A 19,294-nucleotide genomic window follows, 5' to 3' on the forward strand; every position below is an offset into this window, starting at 1 on the left:
ATATGATTTTTGTGATTTTAAGTTTCATAAAGTTTAAAATAATGAGTTTATTATTTTAATTATGAAATAAGTTTGTTTTTTTTAATTAGACTATTTATAAGAACAGTAGCTTAAGCTTTTTTTATTATTATTATAGTATTCGGTTGGACATAATTACTATTTATAGACTGTTATAAGAAAATGTTAGCTGTGTAGCTTCTCAACTACCTTAGTTGTACAAATGTTGTAAAACATATTTGTAAATTGTACAATAAAAACGTTGAATAAGTGTAATACCTACCGGTTTTCTTCGCCATTCAAATAAATTCAAAATCATACATTGGGTTTTGTCTACACTAAAAAAAAGTATACATAATATTAGAATAATATAATTTTTTTTATTCAGATTTAATGGAAATAGTATTCAACCGACCAAACAATGAATGTAAAATATTTTATACTATTAATAAAGGCCGGTATTTTTTTGACACTAACTATGGTAATACTGCGTTAAATAGAGGAGGTTGTAGGCTTATATTTTACATTACTTTTGTATGTTAAAATTAAAAATTAAAAATATATGTATATTATTAATATATTATATTTTAAGACGTAAAGAGTTGTGTTAACTATTAAAAATGTGTGTTAAAAATTATTAATGAATTTTTTCTCATTAAATTTAAGTTTTTAAAAATACACTTTAAGAGTTTATTTCGACATAAATGACTCATTTTCTTATCAAGTTGTCTTTGTGAGTTTAATAATAATTGTTTTCAGTGTAGTAAGTTAAGAGATTTCGAGCTTATTTCGAGGTAATAAAATAATGCTCAAATGTACGGAAAATGTAATGTTTTGATTGTCCATGCGAGTGAAAAAGCTTTGTAAGTGGAATACCTATAAAGTTAAAGTTTTAGTCTGGTTTTATTGGAATTAATGTAGTTTATTTTAAACGGTAAACGATCTGGACGGGATTTAGTTCCAACTACGATAACATTGCTCAAAAAATAAAAATTTTGCTTGATAAAAATAATTCTCTATATGGATTTAAAAGACATCGCATGATGCTATGTTGTTTTAAGGATAACGTGCAAGTCTGTTAATCAAAAGAAACTTCCAGTAATACACTCAATTCACTATTCAAATTTTGCACAGTAAAATATGTAAACTCATATGAATTATGTATAGCCTTCGTTTAAATTATATTCTCTTGTGAGTTGTGTTGGGTAGGTTTAACTATACAACGCGCTTACTGCAGAAAATTTAATTTATGGTAACGATTATCTTGGGAAAAGGCTTTTGACCGATTTAGCTCTGTGCAGTTAATATTTATCGAATATCGGATGCATGATTATTGTTAAACTGTTATACAAGATATGTCAGCCGGGGTAGATGTGTCTTGGTGTGACCAGCGCAGCACCGCGAAAACGGGATTAAGGGTTCTGGTAAAAAAAAACATTATTTAAGGCGTTGCATTTTTATATTTATTACATTTTAATATACACAACATTTTAATTTGCTATAGATATGGTTTCTAGTTATATTTGTATAATTGTTAATTGCAACTCTTTGTATTGCTGTGCTATGCATGCAACTATTTGGACTTGTCCTGTTAATAAATAAATAATTACTAGAAAAAGTCCATAGAATTTTTAAAATAACGAAGAAATTCCTTTTTATCTTAAAAAAAAAGAATAATTTATGTCAGTTATATTCCACGTAAAATTGACATGACCGTTACGGTTCATAGTTTTTTAACTTTTCTAAAACGCAACATGTATATATTTTAATATATAGCTTTAAAGTAGACATACATTACAACTTTTTATACGTTTATAATTTGTTTTTATGATAAATACTATTTGAGTTGTAAATTTCCTAATTATGCATAACGATTGATAACGTTTAAAACAAATCTGTAACAACTGTGAATAAGCGTGTAAGTCGATTTCAGTGATTTTACAGGGGAGCGATTTTAAACTTTAAAGAACCACTTGAGTAACTCTAAAGTATTTATCAATATAACTTATAAGAGGATCATAAAAAAATTAATGTTTTAAATGAAATCCTGATTATCCTGATCCTAATCCTGATTTATGGCAGCTGGTCAAAGTTTAAAATCGCTCCCCTGTAAAATCACTGAAATCGCCTTACACACTTATTCACAGTTGTTACAGATATATTATTGTACTTCATATTCTTATAACATCAACTAACGTACTCGACTGACAAACCTAGCTTAAAGTGGTCACGGTTCAGACAGGTTCTATAAATTCACAGTTTGTTGCCACTTGCCATAGAGATACCTTTATTAATGGCGAACTGTCCGATATGCATATTTCCCAAACGACACAGTACATAAATCAGACTATGATTAGTTACAATCACTGAATACGACTAAAATGTTGACAATAAAATGTAAGTATAAAATATAAAAATATACATAGGGTAAATATAAATTTAGGTACATTCAATATAATTTGTTCACACATGTTTTTCATAGTTAAAATTTTGTTTTTCAATTTCCTAATCGTAAATATTAACGAAACGAATGAACTTAAATTAAAATACCATGCGATAAAACTAAAGTCAAAATTCATATTATTTATTTATTGTATTGAACAAATTTTAAAATATAAGATTGGTGCTTTAAAGATATAGAAATAATTCATTGTGAACTGTACATTTTATATAAAAATGTTATATATCCGTCTTTGTCTGATTAGTCAGTACAACACGAGAACAAGAATAAACTGTAGTAATTTTTTCCCCTGATTCTAACTCAAATATTTTCTAGCACTTTAATTATTATTTTCGAAGGCGATTTAAAAAATAACTAGGCGTTGAATTAGAATTCGCTAAAAAAGTAGGTTTAATTTGGTTTTTGTTCGAAAAAAATCAGTGTAATTAATGCTTGCATTTTTGGACACTATTATTTTTCAATGGTATTACTTTTAAAAGCTAGACTTAGTATAGTGTTTTGTTTGTTTAATCCTAGTTAAATATTTGTAATATTTGTATATTGTACCAATGTAAAGTTCAAAAATTACCTTTTAGCCAAAGTAACAATAGGTTTGAATTCTGAAAAAGTATCCGGTACCTTGTTATTAGGAGTGAGTAGCGGAAGATAATGGTAAACACTGTTTGTACGCCTCTATTGTCTTGACACTGATTGAAGGGACGCCATATTCGAAGAGATGCCAAATGGAACAACGATTTTGGGAAATAAATGTTCTAAAGTTACACAAAAAAAAAATGATCAACGTGTTCGACAACAAAACATGATTGATCGTCAATTTTCCGGCTGAATGTATAAATTAGTTAATGTGTTTGTCACGCACCTGTTAACTTCCATTGTTATCATTTAAAAAATGAAAGGACGAATATAACGGGCGTTAATATAATTTGTTATACTTTTGTTTTTTTTTAATCTGTAAAATTATTTTATTAATTATTGGTATAAATAAAAAACAACCATCCCAAAAATAGTTGACACAAAGTTTCATTACATCGGTCATTGTTATTAACGGGTGTTGTGTTAACAATTTTGAATACCTAAAAATAAAACATAACGATTTGTCAGAAAAAAACTTTAAACGACCGCAAAAAATGGTATAAAAAAATACTATCTCTAGGTATTTGATAAGTGATAATGTTCATTTCATTGCGCATATTGGAACTTTGAAACGAACAGATGTATTAAAATGCTGCTTTCAAATAAAGAAGTGTAGAAGCTAGTTAAGGTGTTCGGTAAAACAATAACAACACCGTAGTTTTGCAACTATTCATTATTAATTTTGTTAACATATGATTTTAATATTGACAAATAAGTGGGACCCACGTGGGCAGATCATACGATCGTTGCGGGAGGTCGTCAACACACACAAAACGGACGAGGTCGCAGCCACCCTTATATTAATAAGTTAAGTTATAAATATTGAATAATTTTGTGGTACTCAAAATGTACATATTACAACAAAAGCTCGAGTTCTCCCCTCCTCAAAAATGTGTATTCTAACAGCCATTATTATATCGGCTATTCCAAGAAGAATATTGTGATTGCTTAGTCAACTATTTCTTTTCCTGTGAACGACACATAGCCGCAAGATTTAGTTTGTCTTGTTTAGAGTTGTCGCAGCAAACTAGCCTTCAAATTTGTAGACACTAAAAAAAAACTTGTTACCGAAAAAATTGCGGCCGAGTGAGTCTGAAAGATCTGTTGTCGTTCAAGGCTGAATTATACAAAACACGACTTCAGAATAGCATTTGAATACTTTAAATGACTTTCCGGTAGGTACTCTGGTATTTTCGATTTAGCTTTGCATTTTCATACAGATATTATATTATATCTCGAGTTAGTTTTACAAAGATATACTTTGTAATAAAACGGAAATTGCTTTGTTCACTAGAAAGAATTTCGATTGAAATTCAATCAAATAATGGAGGTAATCTGACAGCAGACTACGCGTCGGAAGCATCGGAAGTAATCTCAATGTCAATGTTAATTTTTCAAAAAAGTGTTAAGATGCTTGTACATTTTTAAAATCGTTTTAAAAACTAATCTCTAAAAGGAAATTAAGCATCAAGAGGAGTGTATGATTTGCTTTTGCAAATTGTAATTTGCGATTGAAAACGATTTTTGTAAAATCAAATGTGTTGTGAATGTTGTTCAAGGGAATAAGAGTTGATAATCAATCCGGAACTATTCTGTACAAATTTTGTTTCATCTTTCTTGGTATTTTTTACAATTTATTTACATTTGGATTTGAACTAAATGATTTTGCCTTAAAGTCCCTCCTTTTGGCTCTCTCTTCAACAACGTTAGTCAGCTTTATGTGTTGATTACCTTTTGTTTTAATGATGGGAAATATTCAGAGATTTACCACAAAATTTATGTTAGTTAACATATATTTCATTAATTTTTCAATTGATGATCAATATATTATTCTATATTATATTTCAACTAGCAATACCTAATGTAGAACACTTGTTTTGAATGTAGGCTAAATGTTATTTATAAATACATAAAATTTCAATCAGGTTACAAAATTAATTTGTAAAATGTTAAACATAAACTAGTATAATATACTATTTACGCTCGTTTAATTACTTTATTAAAATTTCAATTAGGTGTGTAGTCAAATTTTATTTGATTTGATGATGTAGGTATTACTTGGATTAAAAGTGGTTGAAGTAAATTGTTTATTTTTGCATCTATTTGGCACTAATTACAAATAATATAAATTATTATTATTAAAAAAGTAATATCTTATATTATTTTATGAAACTAAATAAATGAATAATTATCACTTAAACGTTCCGGTTTTTTTGACATAAACATACAACTATACTACAAGCGTTTATGATGCTTTTTCTTGTTGTATTTAAACTGTATTTTCTCCTCAAGTAGTACACAAACATAATAAAAAAATAAATTTGTTTGTTTGAGAGCGTCTTACAACCGAAACATGAGTATATAAAAGCTTGAAGACATAAATTCGGCGAATGCACTTGACAGTGTGATATTATACTGTGATTTTAGTGTTATTTTTTAAACTTGGATGATAGTTTTGATTTTCTTTTTCGACAAATCATTATTTTTTTTTAATTTTAAATATTTAATCTAGTGCCGGTAACAAACTTACCTAGAGATTGTTTTCCTCTTTTGTGGCTTCATAATTAACGCTTGCAGGAAGACATTTTATTTTGATAGAGCGAAAAGTCGAAAATAAGTTTTAATCACCTGATCTAACGTTCGGCCAATTTAGCGACACTCTAAATTAATGTTCTGTGGGTTGGAAATCGTTACACGTCGTTTCGTTTCTAAGTTTAGATATTTTATTATCTAATTGGCAACTTGGTAAGTTAAAAAATTCTACCTTGTCTTTTTAGTTTTTGGTTGACGCTTAAATATAAAAAAAAAACTATACACGTACATAATATAGACATTAGACAACGTGTTAACTTATTCGAAACACAATATTTAGCGGTACTCATTATAAATACACTATTGTTAACCAGCTAGACAATTATACAACGGACAAACACAGTAGGGAAGAACATATATTGTATATAATGACATCTTCACTATGGAAGTTCTCCATAGAGAGGCAAATATTTATACAACGGAATAAAATTGTCATATGAGTAAATAAGCGTTGGGTTTACAATGAAACATATTTATTTTTTCTCACGCGTAATGTTACATACTTTTTTTGTAGGTCTCAAATAGAAAATGCCTAATACGATGTTTTGAAGTCAACCGAGACATTTTGTACGATTTAAATGGAGTGTAACAAATTGTACATTTTCATGGTAGTATGTGAAAATTGAAAAAAAATATTATCCATCTAAGGTCTTTCTTAGATGGATAATATCGCTTACACGCGTTTTTCTTATGATAAATACAATTAATAGCGAAGACTGATAAGTACCCAAATTATACCTATTATACTAAAATACGACTATTATTATTTACATAATTGTACATCTAATAATTACAGGTTAAGAGTACGAAATAAGAAAAAAATATACTATTTATATCCAGAATGAATTATCTGGTGGTCGTGAAGCTAATTTGGAATCTTTGCCTGTTGATTGTATTAGTACTAATCATAATATTACAGTAATATAATAGTGCACCGGATAGCAACAGGGAAGTGCATTGAATGTTAAACGCTTGTCCGCCGAAGGACTTACTAAATGCTTCCCGTGGCATTGACAATCAATTATTACTATGCAACAACTATTACAGAAAAAAAAACAATACACAATGTTGAGCCACACATGTTCCATAATAATAAGTAGTACCTTACTTTACAACGCTGTACAGCAGTACAAGTATTTTACTATTAGTGTTACATTCTAGCGTAAATTATCCAAAGCATTCTCGATTTTCCTTTAGAAAATTAAGTACAATAAATACATTTTTTTCTGATTTTTACTTCTAAAACATTAAAATCTTAATGCTAAGATTACTTCAAAGGCAATATAAAGGTTATCACATTATTTCCAAAGCCAAGCGCCGGTCGTTTTTCCGGGATTAAAACTATTGTATTTTTTTTTTTTTTTAATAGTTACCCGTATAAAACTATTTTAGCTTCGATGAGGAGCTGAGAAGGTATTGTTTTTAGTAAAAAAGTTTAGGCCAGAAGGAAAGGTGGAGTGTACCATTATTTTTATCTGCACGCATTTGCCAACCGCACTTCCCCTCCCATCCTAACATTAAAACTATTATAACTTTAAAAATAGTTATCCGAAACTGGTTATCGACCAGTCAAAATGTTTTGTACATTATTCTCAATTTAAAAAGTTAATAAAATATATATATGTTATCATTTAAGTTTCAAAAGTTGCTATCAAAAAAAAAATTAGTTGGGAGTGGGGTAAAAACAAAAAAAAATTGTGAAAAATTGAGATCACATTGTATAAAAACATTATGAAAAAAATGTTAATTTCTTATTTAACCGTATGAGATATTGAGTAGTTCACGATAAGTGGATCACCCTGTATATAAATATTTTTTAAGTTCTATAATATCGTGTGAAAATAGGTTATTGATTTATAGTTAAATATAATAAGAATACTAAATAATCCTTAAATTTTATCAGTATTTATAATTTTGATTATCTAGCGAGTTAGTTTACAAACATATTATAATAACATGTATAACTATGATACTATGGAACTATGTATAATGGAATAATTATTACGAGTATGTTGTAGGATTTTATAAATTAACATGAATTTAACTAACGAAGATAAAACGTTAAAATAGTTTAGCATGAATCATGTTAATATAATTTGATGGGAACATCGGACAAACAAGGGTATTAGCTTGGCTCGGTGATTGGACTGTGAAAAACCGCGTTAATCCAGGTGGGATGTTTATTTATTTTTTTTAGTTGTAATTTTGTAAACCATGTTGCACGTATTTTGGACGAGGATTTATCACGAGCTTTGTTCGTGATGTTTCATCATACGTATGTGCTTTTGGACTTATACAAATGAAATTTCATTTCATTAGCCGAATTGCTAAAACCCGACTGGGGTAAAATAAATATCAACACAACGACGTCGAGCAAATTAGGCTTACAGTATTTTACATGACATCGAAGCTAAACAAAATAATGTTTATATTTTACTTTTTGTGAATGAAATAAAATAAATAATTATGCACTTATTCGAAATGCTCATATAGGCTATTCGTTGTAGACGAAACCAAATAATAATTGGAAGGAGACTATAAATGCCGATTGACCATCCTAATACTTTTACTGAAGTAGGTAGAATCAAAAGGGTATAAGTGACATTTATACAATTTTATTGAATGGAATACGAACAGGTTGTGTAGTAATGTTGTGTATTATATGTTCAAGTGATGATATATTCACAACGTTAAAGCAATCGTCAAGAACGGACATATTTTCAAAGTATGAGCTGATTTGATAAGGCGCATAGACTTCAGGGATTTACGAAGCAATCCCACAGCCATTCATAACACAGAAGTTTAGTTCTTCCAGTATATAATACACCGGAACAACTATTGTTCTAGAGACACGTACAGACTTTTCCGACAAGTTTTATTTGTTTTGAAAGTTTTGGGTATAACAAAAATCCTTAACAAGTCATTCTACACCTTTCACAATTCTAATCGATTCAATGCCTTTTTTTGAGAAGGGTAATCACAACTTATATAGTTATATAAATAAATGAGTTTTGTCGTGGAACTGAGATGATATTCGTTTATAACGCTGTGTTATTCGGATAATGACATACGCTAATGTTATCTGTTTGTGTAATGGTTTGTTTTAAATTATCATTTTAACAACAGCTGTACATTTATTTGGCATTTAATATTTAGCGTTGTCCTTAAAAATAAGAAGTTCGAACAAATCTTTCTACAAAAAAGTCGAAAAAATTGCAATCATATCTGTATGTATTACTACAAAATAATACGGAAATGTGTACCAACGTTTATTGAATTGTGTAATTCTTCAAGAGACACCGGTCTTCGCCGTACTAAGAAATGTGTCTACTTGTTACTGCTAGTTTTATACATTATACAAACACTATATAGATTAAAATTAAATATTTAATCGACATAAAGTTGTACGCTGCTAATGAAAAAAATACATATTAATGAAATGATTATAATTTCAGAAATATGGACTTGGAAGAACTTTACCACAAATATCGCATTCGCCTGAAACAGTCTTTGTTTACAACATTCATAGCTGTTGGATTCGCCGTTTGCACAATCGCTCTGACATTACTATTATGTTTTTATACCGTAAGTATAATATAACATTAAACGTGTAACTCATCGCATTTTACATTACTCTTTAACAACACTATTTTTATAACGACGGTTATTTAAAATGAAAACGTATTTCTAGCGTATACAAGGGTGATTACAGCAAACGCTTTTTGTTTTTAAATAGTTTTTTAAAAATGTTTGTTGTATAAAAATCAATAAGATGTCATATTTTATTAGAATTAAAAATAAGTTAATACATTTTAATTGCTAAGTCATTGACGTCATCATTATTGTAACATAAAAAAAATATAGTAAAAAAGATAATAATTGTTGTACCTACTTAATTGATAGGTATCGCATTCATCATGATGATGGTAAAAAATATGTACAAAACTATAGTATAAACATTAAACATTATACATTTAAGTTGCTAAAATATAGTTGACCGTTTTTTACTTAGGATTATTTTAATTGATTTAAAAAACTATTTATGTTAGGTAACTAAAAACAAGTTATATCCTTATCAAATTTTCATAATCGAATTAAAAAATTTAATTATCGTTATTTTATTATAATAAAATAAAATAATTTTTTTCCAAGCCGAATAAATGTTGATCATAATTTAAATTCTTTCGAAATACAATATTAAATAAATTATTTAGTTTATTATTTCAATTTTAATGTCTTTTGATTGTCATGTTGAATAGTGAAACCATTTTTTTTCTCCAAATTTCTATGTAAACCATTAATTAGGAAAATACTTTTTAATCATACTTGTGCTTGGATCCGTTACTAAAACTCATCTTAACACGTCAATGCTTAAAAAGTTGTTTTTTAAAACAAAAATAAAAAATCGGCCTTTTAGCCCCTATAGAAAAGATGGTAAACTATATAATAAAAAGAAATTGTTGAAATCTGTTCGGTAGACACTTCAGAAAGCGACTTCGCGTTTTAGTCTTTATTTGAAAAAATTACGTTCTCCGTTCCTCTTAATGATGTTCTCAATTTTGCCATTTTAGTTATTTCCTCTTAAGCCTTCCGCCTTAGCGAATGTACAAGAATATTATTTACTGACTATAATAGTTTCCTTACTTTTGCAACAATATTTTTTTCCTTTTTTGAGAATTATAATAATATAAGAGTTAAGTTATTAAGTTTATTCAAGTAATTTATATTTATAAATAAACATTATTTGGTGAACACATTGGATCTAAAACTAAAAAGTGTCTGTCACATTATTGAACTAGTATTTTAAGTTTTAAGTATAAAAAAAAAGATTACTTTAAGTTATATAAACCAAATACATTCCTGTTATTTGGAGCTACGTCTTACTAATTTAATATGTTTTTGACCATACATTTCTTCTATACATATTTCTTTTTTCGATTACCTAACATTATTTCCCACCCATTTATATTTCATACCATTGGCGCGAATTTATTACTTACATTTTTTTTTTTACTTCGAATTCCATCAAATAGCTCTCGGTAAAAACATATTCTATACTAGCATAATATTATCAGTGGTGACGCCAGACATTTTCCGCGATGAAGAAAAGCTAGTCTAATATTTTTTTCAATGGGATATAATATATACCCTATCATAAATATAGTTATTATATAGTGGTTTCCTTGTTGACAATGGTGGCAGCAGAAGATACGTTAGAAATCATAAACTGAAAAAATCGTTAGAAGAAAAACTACACAAATTATTGGAGCTGTGCACTAGAGCAACTGATTTTACATACAAAGTTATCATTTATGGGGAATTTGATGGAATGGCAATGGGATCAAGACTAGCGCCAGTATTTTCGAATATTTTTATGGAATGGTTAGAAGAACAAGTATTAGAAAGTAATCGCTTAAAACCAAAAACGTGGCTTCGATGTGTTGATGACACATGTATACAACGGAAACATGCAGACGAATAATTGAAAATTTTTTTAAAACTTTTAACTAAAATAGATAAAAATATTTAATTCACAAGTGATCGAGCAAAATCAACAACTTTAGTTTTTAGACGAGCTAGTCAAGAAAAATCCAAAAGGAAACTTTGGTACAAGGGTATACAGGTAGAGACCAACTCCGACAGCTATTTACACGTAGATTTACACCATTTCCCTACACAAAAAATGGGTCTACTACACACAATGGCCATGGTCCATGAGAGCAGTAAGAATAGCCGTCAGCCAACACTCAATAGAATAAAAAAAAAATACTTACGGCAAGCACTTCAAAATAATGGATATACACTAACAAATATCAACAAAGAATTAATAAGAGGGAAAAAAACTAGAAAATGGAGATGACAAGAAAGGAATATTATTACTGCGTCACAGATCGCCTCCCCAGAATAACAAACAAATTTAAAATAAAAACAGTATTTAAAACAATTATAATAACTCGATCATTATTCCGAAGCCAGAAAGATAAAATACCAGAAATGAAAACACCATGTGAATACTAAGTACAATGCACGTGTAGTCATACATTGGATAAAATGGAAGTGCAATAGAACCCGAATAAAATTCAACACGAGAGGGATGTCGACTACAAAAGAACAGACAAATCTGCGTTATCCGAACATACAGAAACCAGTAGCTGACATGGCATTTAGTTTTAAAAGGTAAACATTCTAAACAAAGCAGCTTACTTCGGAAGCAGGATGTTCAAAGAAACAATAGAAATTGGAGAATGTCTACGCAATTTCAATAGGAAATATGGTTAGAAAATTAGCATTACACGGAAACCAATTATTTAACAAGAAAGAAAGAAACAAATGAAACCAACCGATCAATATTAAACAATAAAAGCAGCCATTGTCGAAATAAATGAAAATTGTAGAAATAGAAAAGGAAGAGCAATTTTTTTATATTTTTTTTCGAAAAACAACTTGTTTAAAATAATTGTCGTTTGTAAGGTTTTTTAAACCTTTATATTTAAATCAAAATGTACGATTTGTTTCAACTTCACACGTTAATACATACGTTACATTATAAAAAAGTACAAACATCTGCAGTTCTATTTTTTTATTGAAAAAACCCAGTAAATCATATGTACAATATGATTATGATGACATGTGGTTTATAGTATTTTAAAATATTAAAAACGAATATAGAATGATAAATTTAACATGACATTAATAACAACCACAACCGATACTTAATTATTTGTAAATTATTACTTTACGTACATATGTTATGACAACTGTGCCAGCTTTTTTATACCTGGAATTTTTAATTTTACAAATTACAGTCGAGCCAATGTTAAACAAAAAAATTGTACTCGTCTCCATTTTAGCGTCATTTTTCCTAAAAATACGTTATTATATTATTGATGACCGTTCTTAATTAATTAATTTTTTATATTATACTTTTGCAGAGAGCTACCGGAGCCGAAGTATCCCTGGCTTGCGTTTCAGTCGCTTGGCTGTCGTTTGCCAGCACTTTTGGCATGACACAATCGCTGCCGGCTGTACTCAACTCTAGGCCGGCCACCGCCATCATGTCCGTGGTCACCGTGTTCGTGGCCGCCGTGGCCACGCTTATGGGATGTGGGGCGCATGCGCTTTACATGCTAGTGCCTTTGTTGGTGGCCACACACTCGATGGTACCCTTTCACGTGGCCATGGCGTGCTCAGCTACCGTTTTAATAATCTTGGCACGCGCGTTGTTGTTGCTGACGAGAAACGAATGGTCGCCCTCCAGCCAATTTGCTAAACAAGTGAGTGTACAATAAGCACAGGGGGTGTGTACATAGATTGTGGTTTAAGCCGACCTGGATTAGATACAGACGAGCAAAAGTAATTACACGCAAAGAAACTCGCAGACCCGGTTAGGCGACAGTCTGTGCTTATCAACAATTAAAGATGTCTATTTGATGGTGGAAAAATCCAATTAAATATCTCCTTTCAGTGTTGTATTTTGGAGTAGTAGATTAGATCTAGGACATTTGTCAACACTTTACAGTTCAAAACTCACCTGGGTACTGTTTAGATGATTGGCTAGGTAGTTCCAAAAGAACGCTTCCATAAAATTTTCATTTTTTGTGCACCGAATGTTGAATATAAATAGGAATAATATTTTTTTTAGGGATAGAAACAAAACAAAATGATCTTTTTATTATGTTTTTTGTAAATGTTTGTTTTACTAATTTCATCAACAGTTTTTTTTATTGTAATTTTAATTTTTTAGTCATAAATTTATGCTTTAAATTTGACTTATGGTATAAATATCTAAATTATTTGTTTTTTTTATTAAGCGCGTTTTTTATTTTCAATGCAATAGTGATTTTAGATTATTTTTTTACTTTATTGTTTCGAGTATCTCCTATCTAAAAAACTACTTAAAATGTCGTTTTTCAAAAAACCTTATGATGTTATAAAATTAATATATACATATTAAGAGGTCTTCTGCTATGTGTACTGAAGCATTTGACATTAAGCTCGTGCTTAGATCTTTTATGTTAAGCTTGTTTTCTTATTACTGGGGTAGAGTTTATTTTAGAATTCTTGGTAATCGTGCCTATTTATGTTTTTAGTGAAATAAATCATAGTGTTCAGATGTTTGAATGGTGTCTTTTTTGAAATACACAGCCAGTAATCTGCTGTGTAAAAAAAAACATAGTTTAAGTCATTACACTATAATTGCGTTTGCTTAAGTTGGGTTCAAAGTTATCGTATTAATGTTAAAATATTACGCATGTCGTATAAATAAACGTGTCTGTTTAGCAGCTACTTGGTGCTTAAATGTTTTTACTTTAAAACTTTATATGTGAAAACTTTAAGTTTTGCATATAATTTAAAGTACAACCTTCACGTTAACATTGTTCACATAATTTTCGAGCAAAAACCATTATTTATTAAGTTGTATAATAATTCATAGTTAGATGTCATCAAAACATTTGTTACAAGCTACAGCTAAAGAAGATTTATACTTCATTAATTTGGTTAAACGATTATTTCATTGTCAGTTAGTGTAGTTGAAACTCGTGACTCATCATACATTATTTCATTTTTCATTTTTTTTCCCCAACACATTTTCAAAGTATGTCATTTCGTGCTACAGCCTTTGTATAAACTACTTCACAGAAAAATGTAATATAGCCAATTATTATACAATAAATCACAAAAATGTGTAAAGTATGCCGTACTTAATATAATTGTTCTTTAGAGAATGTAATTTCCCAAATAAATATGTTTTTAATTTGTTATCAGAAATCGATGAAAACCCGGTTTTGATTTTAAGATAACCATGCAAAATAAAAAAATGGCCTGTTAAAAAGTTTTAAATGCAGGTTTGATTATTAAAAAAACAACGGAAATGTAATTTTACATTTTTTATTGAAAATACCAACAATGTTTTAAAACATTGGTAAATTATAAATTATTAGGCATTGTATATTTTATAACTAATTTTTTTTTGGCATAGTGTTTTACTGAATTTTTTTTGTATAATAAAAAACAGGTTTTTTTTTAACTTTTTAGAACACCAGAAAATTTAGCAATATATATTGATGTTTTTTAGAGTCTACTGTCTAGATTTAAAAAAATTAGTGACGACAGTTGATTTTTAAAGCTTAACTTATTAAATCAACTTTTGAAGAGCCCAAACCTGCAAAAATGTCTCAGTTGTTTTTTTTATAATTCATTTGTAAACAACAGAGACATTTTTTTGCGTACATCTCGTGAAGCGATAGTATAATGAATTATTACTTTTTAAATATTTTCCCTTTAGATACATTTTTACATATTTATATTAAACTTTCTATTATATAAAGTTAATAGATTGTTTATTTTTAATAGAGTCGAAATTTGTTATGTCCAATTTAAATGCTGAAGTACAAATTCTAATCTTCTTGTTTTTGCAAACACGCATCAATGTCTTCAGTCACTTAGTTTATTTATGTTATAAAACGTGTTTGCTTTTAAATTATAAGTATTATATTTCATTTAGAAATGTTGAAGTGCATTTGCTTATTGCCTGTGTGACAGTTTGAGTAGGTAATTTGTTTTAATAAATTCCACCAACTGTATATCCCTAACATCCCGTAATCCTTAGGCCCGGTCGGCCTTTTAAAGTACTTCCAAATATATTTTTAATCCGTCGTAATATAACTTCCGATTACTGTGGATTACCATTTATTATTTATTTATTTTTTTTAATGTAAATTATTAATCGTTAAGTTAATACTATAGTGGTTCTATTATACTCCTGCAGTGTACACGGCCATTTTGGGCCGACGATATTTATTCGAATTTGTTGGTCAACATTAATTTGCTTAATATAAAATAGCCTAATTAAAAATACAACGGCTAACCGAAAATGCTACACAATTATTAATAATATTTTCACATAAAGAACACTTAAACATAATACTCGAAAAAGGCAATGGTGTTGGTCCGAATATAAAAAACTTATATATTTCTGGTCGTTATGGGTCTGAGCTAACCTCAAACAGTTATCGTCCCGGCTCAACTGCAGTCCTCGTACTATTAACTATTATGAGCTTTGGATTTAGGATAGGACCACAAATATCAGTCACAAAACATATGTAGGAGTAAATGTTTTATATTTAATTAAAATATGTTACCTTGATTCTGTTATTACTTATACGTCTTATCTATGTAATGGCTGATCCTCTAAATTCCCCATTTCCTTCTTGAAACCCAATACACTTACGAATACCCTTTGTACAGATAATTACCGAAACTATGCTGATGGTATCAGCAAGCTGTACTGGCTGGTATTACCAGTTCATGACGCACAAAGCCAATAGGATAATGTTTTCCGGTACTAGGACGTGCATCGAATCCAGGATCAAGCTGGAGTGTGAAAAAGAACAACAGGAACAGCTATTGCTCAGCGTCATACCGGCTTACATCGCCGCCGAGGTGAGTGTTATTAAATGTTCATATTTAGTAGATTGACACTTAAATGGAAATCAAATATTAGGTAAAATATATTAAACATGTTATGATTAAACCGTTTAGGTAAACTGTTGTTAAAAACAAAATATTTGTTTAATACAAAATATAGAGAATAATATTTCGGCTGTGTTAAAGTGGTGAATTATGAACTAGGGTTTAAATAATAATATTAACTTGATGTACTCACTCTTTTTTCTATGACCAAGAAATCAGTCATTTTTAGCTGTAGTCAGTATAATTATTTTATACAGTTAAACAATTTTTATGGTGATTTAATTATATAGTTATCGTCAAAATAGTGTATAATTTTTTTTTAGAAAAATATACAACCTTTATAGATAAATTCGTACAAGAAGCATATGTAATGAAAAATATAAAAATTAGCATTGCATTGCTTATTTTGAGATAATCATCCATTTATGGAATTCCAGTAGTGCATAAAATAAAAATCATATTTCGGTATTGTTAGTTATTATTTGTATTTGTGTACCTATATTAAGAAAAGAATATTTTCCCCTCTAGTATTCCTCTTATCTTAAACAAACGAGGTCAACCACTATAATTCACTTCCTGGTATGACACCACGCACACCACATACTCCACAGTCCACATCTCAGTTAATAAAATCCACCGTTATTTTTCTCTGGTGTCCTTTTTCTTGGGTTATCCTGATGATAATATATCCAAAAAATTATACATTGAATTAATACGTTTCTTTACACGATATTGAAAAATATGCTCTATAAACAGTACCTATGTGTATTTATAAAGAAATATTAATGAATATGGAGATGCTAAGAAAGAAAAAATTTGATGTACATGTATGTTATGTAGATATAAATCGTATTAAAATGATGACCCGTCATTATATGTAAGTTACCATTATGCACTGTTTGCTGAAATATCAAATACGAATCTACAGTTGACTAATTCAGATATATTCTTTGGATCTTACGATTATTATATTTTGTTTTTCTAGAAAACTCGTTAGACTATGACTACAAATAAATGTTTTAAATAAGTACATTTGTAACTACAAAAGTATTCATTCTTAACGGGTTAACAACCAATCAGAAACAATTTTAATATGTAAGTTCTCATGAAATACTGTTTTATATTATAACTGTTAGTATTAAAACAAAATATAATTTTGCATTCCCTATAGTGTATACAGCATTAATAATTTTTTCCCCCCATCAACAATAACTTAGTGTGTCACACCTAAAACAAATAACAACGCGTTTAGTACAGTTGTATAAATAATAAGCAAAAACGAGGAATGAGTTACTTCAAAATTCTTATGGAAGTAATAATATATATTTTTAAATACAAATTATACTCATACGTTCATAACAAATGTGATCAGTTAACCGAGAATAACGTTATATAATAAAAAAATAATGATTTTAATGACTCATTTAATGGTATTGCGCACTATTATTTCAATGTCTCAAAATATATCAATAGAAGAAGAAGTGTGCTTCGATGAGTTAATTAAAATACTCGGTCTGTCTATTCTCAATAATATGAACATAACATATATAATCAAAACAAGACTCTTAGTCAAATAATCAGTTCAAACATAAAAAAATAAGCGTCCAAAGACGTGAAAAGCATAACTGGCATGTCGTTTACTGCGTTGTTATGTGTGTATTCTCAAAAATTAATTGTTACTATACAAATAGTGGAAACACATACGGAAATGTAAAAGAGAATCCAAATTATCACAAGTAGGTTTTAAAATTCCAACCATTGAAAATATATGTATTCAATGTTTGGCAAAATGGGAACTAAAAACACTAATATAATAGCTAGAATAGACATTTTTTGAAAGCAATAATGTCAATTTGGTTATTAACATCACAAATTTTATTTATATGGTACCTTGGAAAAGAGGAGAGGGGGTAAAAGTTTTCTCCATCATCCTTAAAATAGAGAAAAACGAAAAATAACCATACGCATTTTCAATTTTTGACTATACTAGCTATAATTTCGAGAAAATTGGTTAGGTTAGGTTAGATTTTCATGACTTGGTTTTATAAAGTAGTACATTTCTAGGTTATAATAATTTCAGTTATAAAAATGAATGTACTAATAATGACTTTTGTCCTCTCCGACCCAATATGCCTCCACCCCACTGTACTGTTTTTTTTTTCAACAAATTTTCCGTTAAACTACATTTTAAAATTATACTATACCACTTTTATCATTTTAACACTAAGTGTAGTTCACCTTAATATGATATTTTTGCAAAAAATGTATAAAACCCATACATTTGTAATAGTTATTTTTTATTTTGCTAATTATTCAATACCAATACTATAGAATACCTAAAGTTTAGTGATTAAAAAATATGTTTCTTATCTTTACACTCTACAATTTATATAGGTAACTGTATATAATTTTTTTTAAATTATCTTCTTTCAAGTCTTATTTTGAAATATAGCATACCAGTATTACACTATCAATCAGTTGTTGCTTACAATGATTACATAATTTGGTAAACTGGGAAACAAAAAAATATTTTTATTATTTAATCCTTCACTGCATGAATTTTTTTTTAACCATATGCTATACATGTACTTAATACTACTTAAAAATACATTTTTTTTTTGAGTTTTGGTTTCATGGAAAACGCTAATTAAAGAATTGTACCAAATATGGAACATTGTGCATCAAAGATGTATAGCATGAGCAGAGATAAACAATAAATATAATTGTTCCATATATGGAACATTATGCAGTGAAGGGTTAAGTATTTAGAAATTATTGAAATTAATGTTTATCGTATTAAAAACATGTTAACATTGATATATATATATATATATATATATTATGTATGGTCAACAAGATCAGTAAAAATTATTTTAGGATTAAAACATGTATATATATATTTTCATTGTTATTATCCTCGGCAGCAAAGGTCATTGGGTTACATTAAATTAGATTACCATGAATACAATGCATTTGACTATACATTTGTTATACATTAAAAAGCAAACCATTGATAAATAACAGTTAATTTTATTGAAAATTTTTTATAAATAATTAATAATTAAGTCGGATTTAGTTATAAAATTTATAAGTTTGTTGATTGCTTCAAGATTAGGACCCGAGTGTAAAAACACGGTT

General features: G+C 28.6%; 1 protein-coding gene across 2 annotated transcripts in view; it reads left to right on the plus strand.

The window, feature by feature from the left end:
* LOC126846651 (adenylate cyclase type 2) overlaps positions 1–19,294 on the plus strand; it is an 82,025-nt gene that overhangs the window by 14,259 nt on the left and 48,472 nt on the right. For both annotated transcript variants that reach the window (XM_050586354.1, XM_050586362.1), the window contains exons 2-4: positions 9,139–9,268; positions 12,616–12,957; positions 15,932–16,126. In XM_050586354.1, coding sequence (XP_050442311.1) covers positions 9,143–9,268; positions 12,616–12,957; positions 15,932–16,126 — 663 coding nt within the window. In that variant the 5' untranslated portion in view covers positions 9,139–9,142. The remainder of the gene's footprint in view (positions 1–9,138; positions 9,269–12,615; positions 12,958–15,931; positions 16,127–19,294) is intronic.

The sequence above is a fragment of the Adelges cooleyi genome, unplaced genomic scaffold (assembly GCF_023614345.1).
Source record: "Adelges cooleyi isolate 19-005CV unplaced genomic scaffold, UGA_ACOO_1.1 ACOO_flye_CR_arks_rails_tigmint_CR_PRNA_108, whole genome shotgun sequence".
NCBI classification, from domain to species: domain Eukaryota; kingdom Metazoa; phylum Arthropoda; class Insecta; order Hemiptera; family Adelgidae; genus Adelges; species Adelges cooleyi.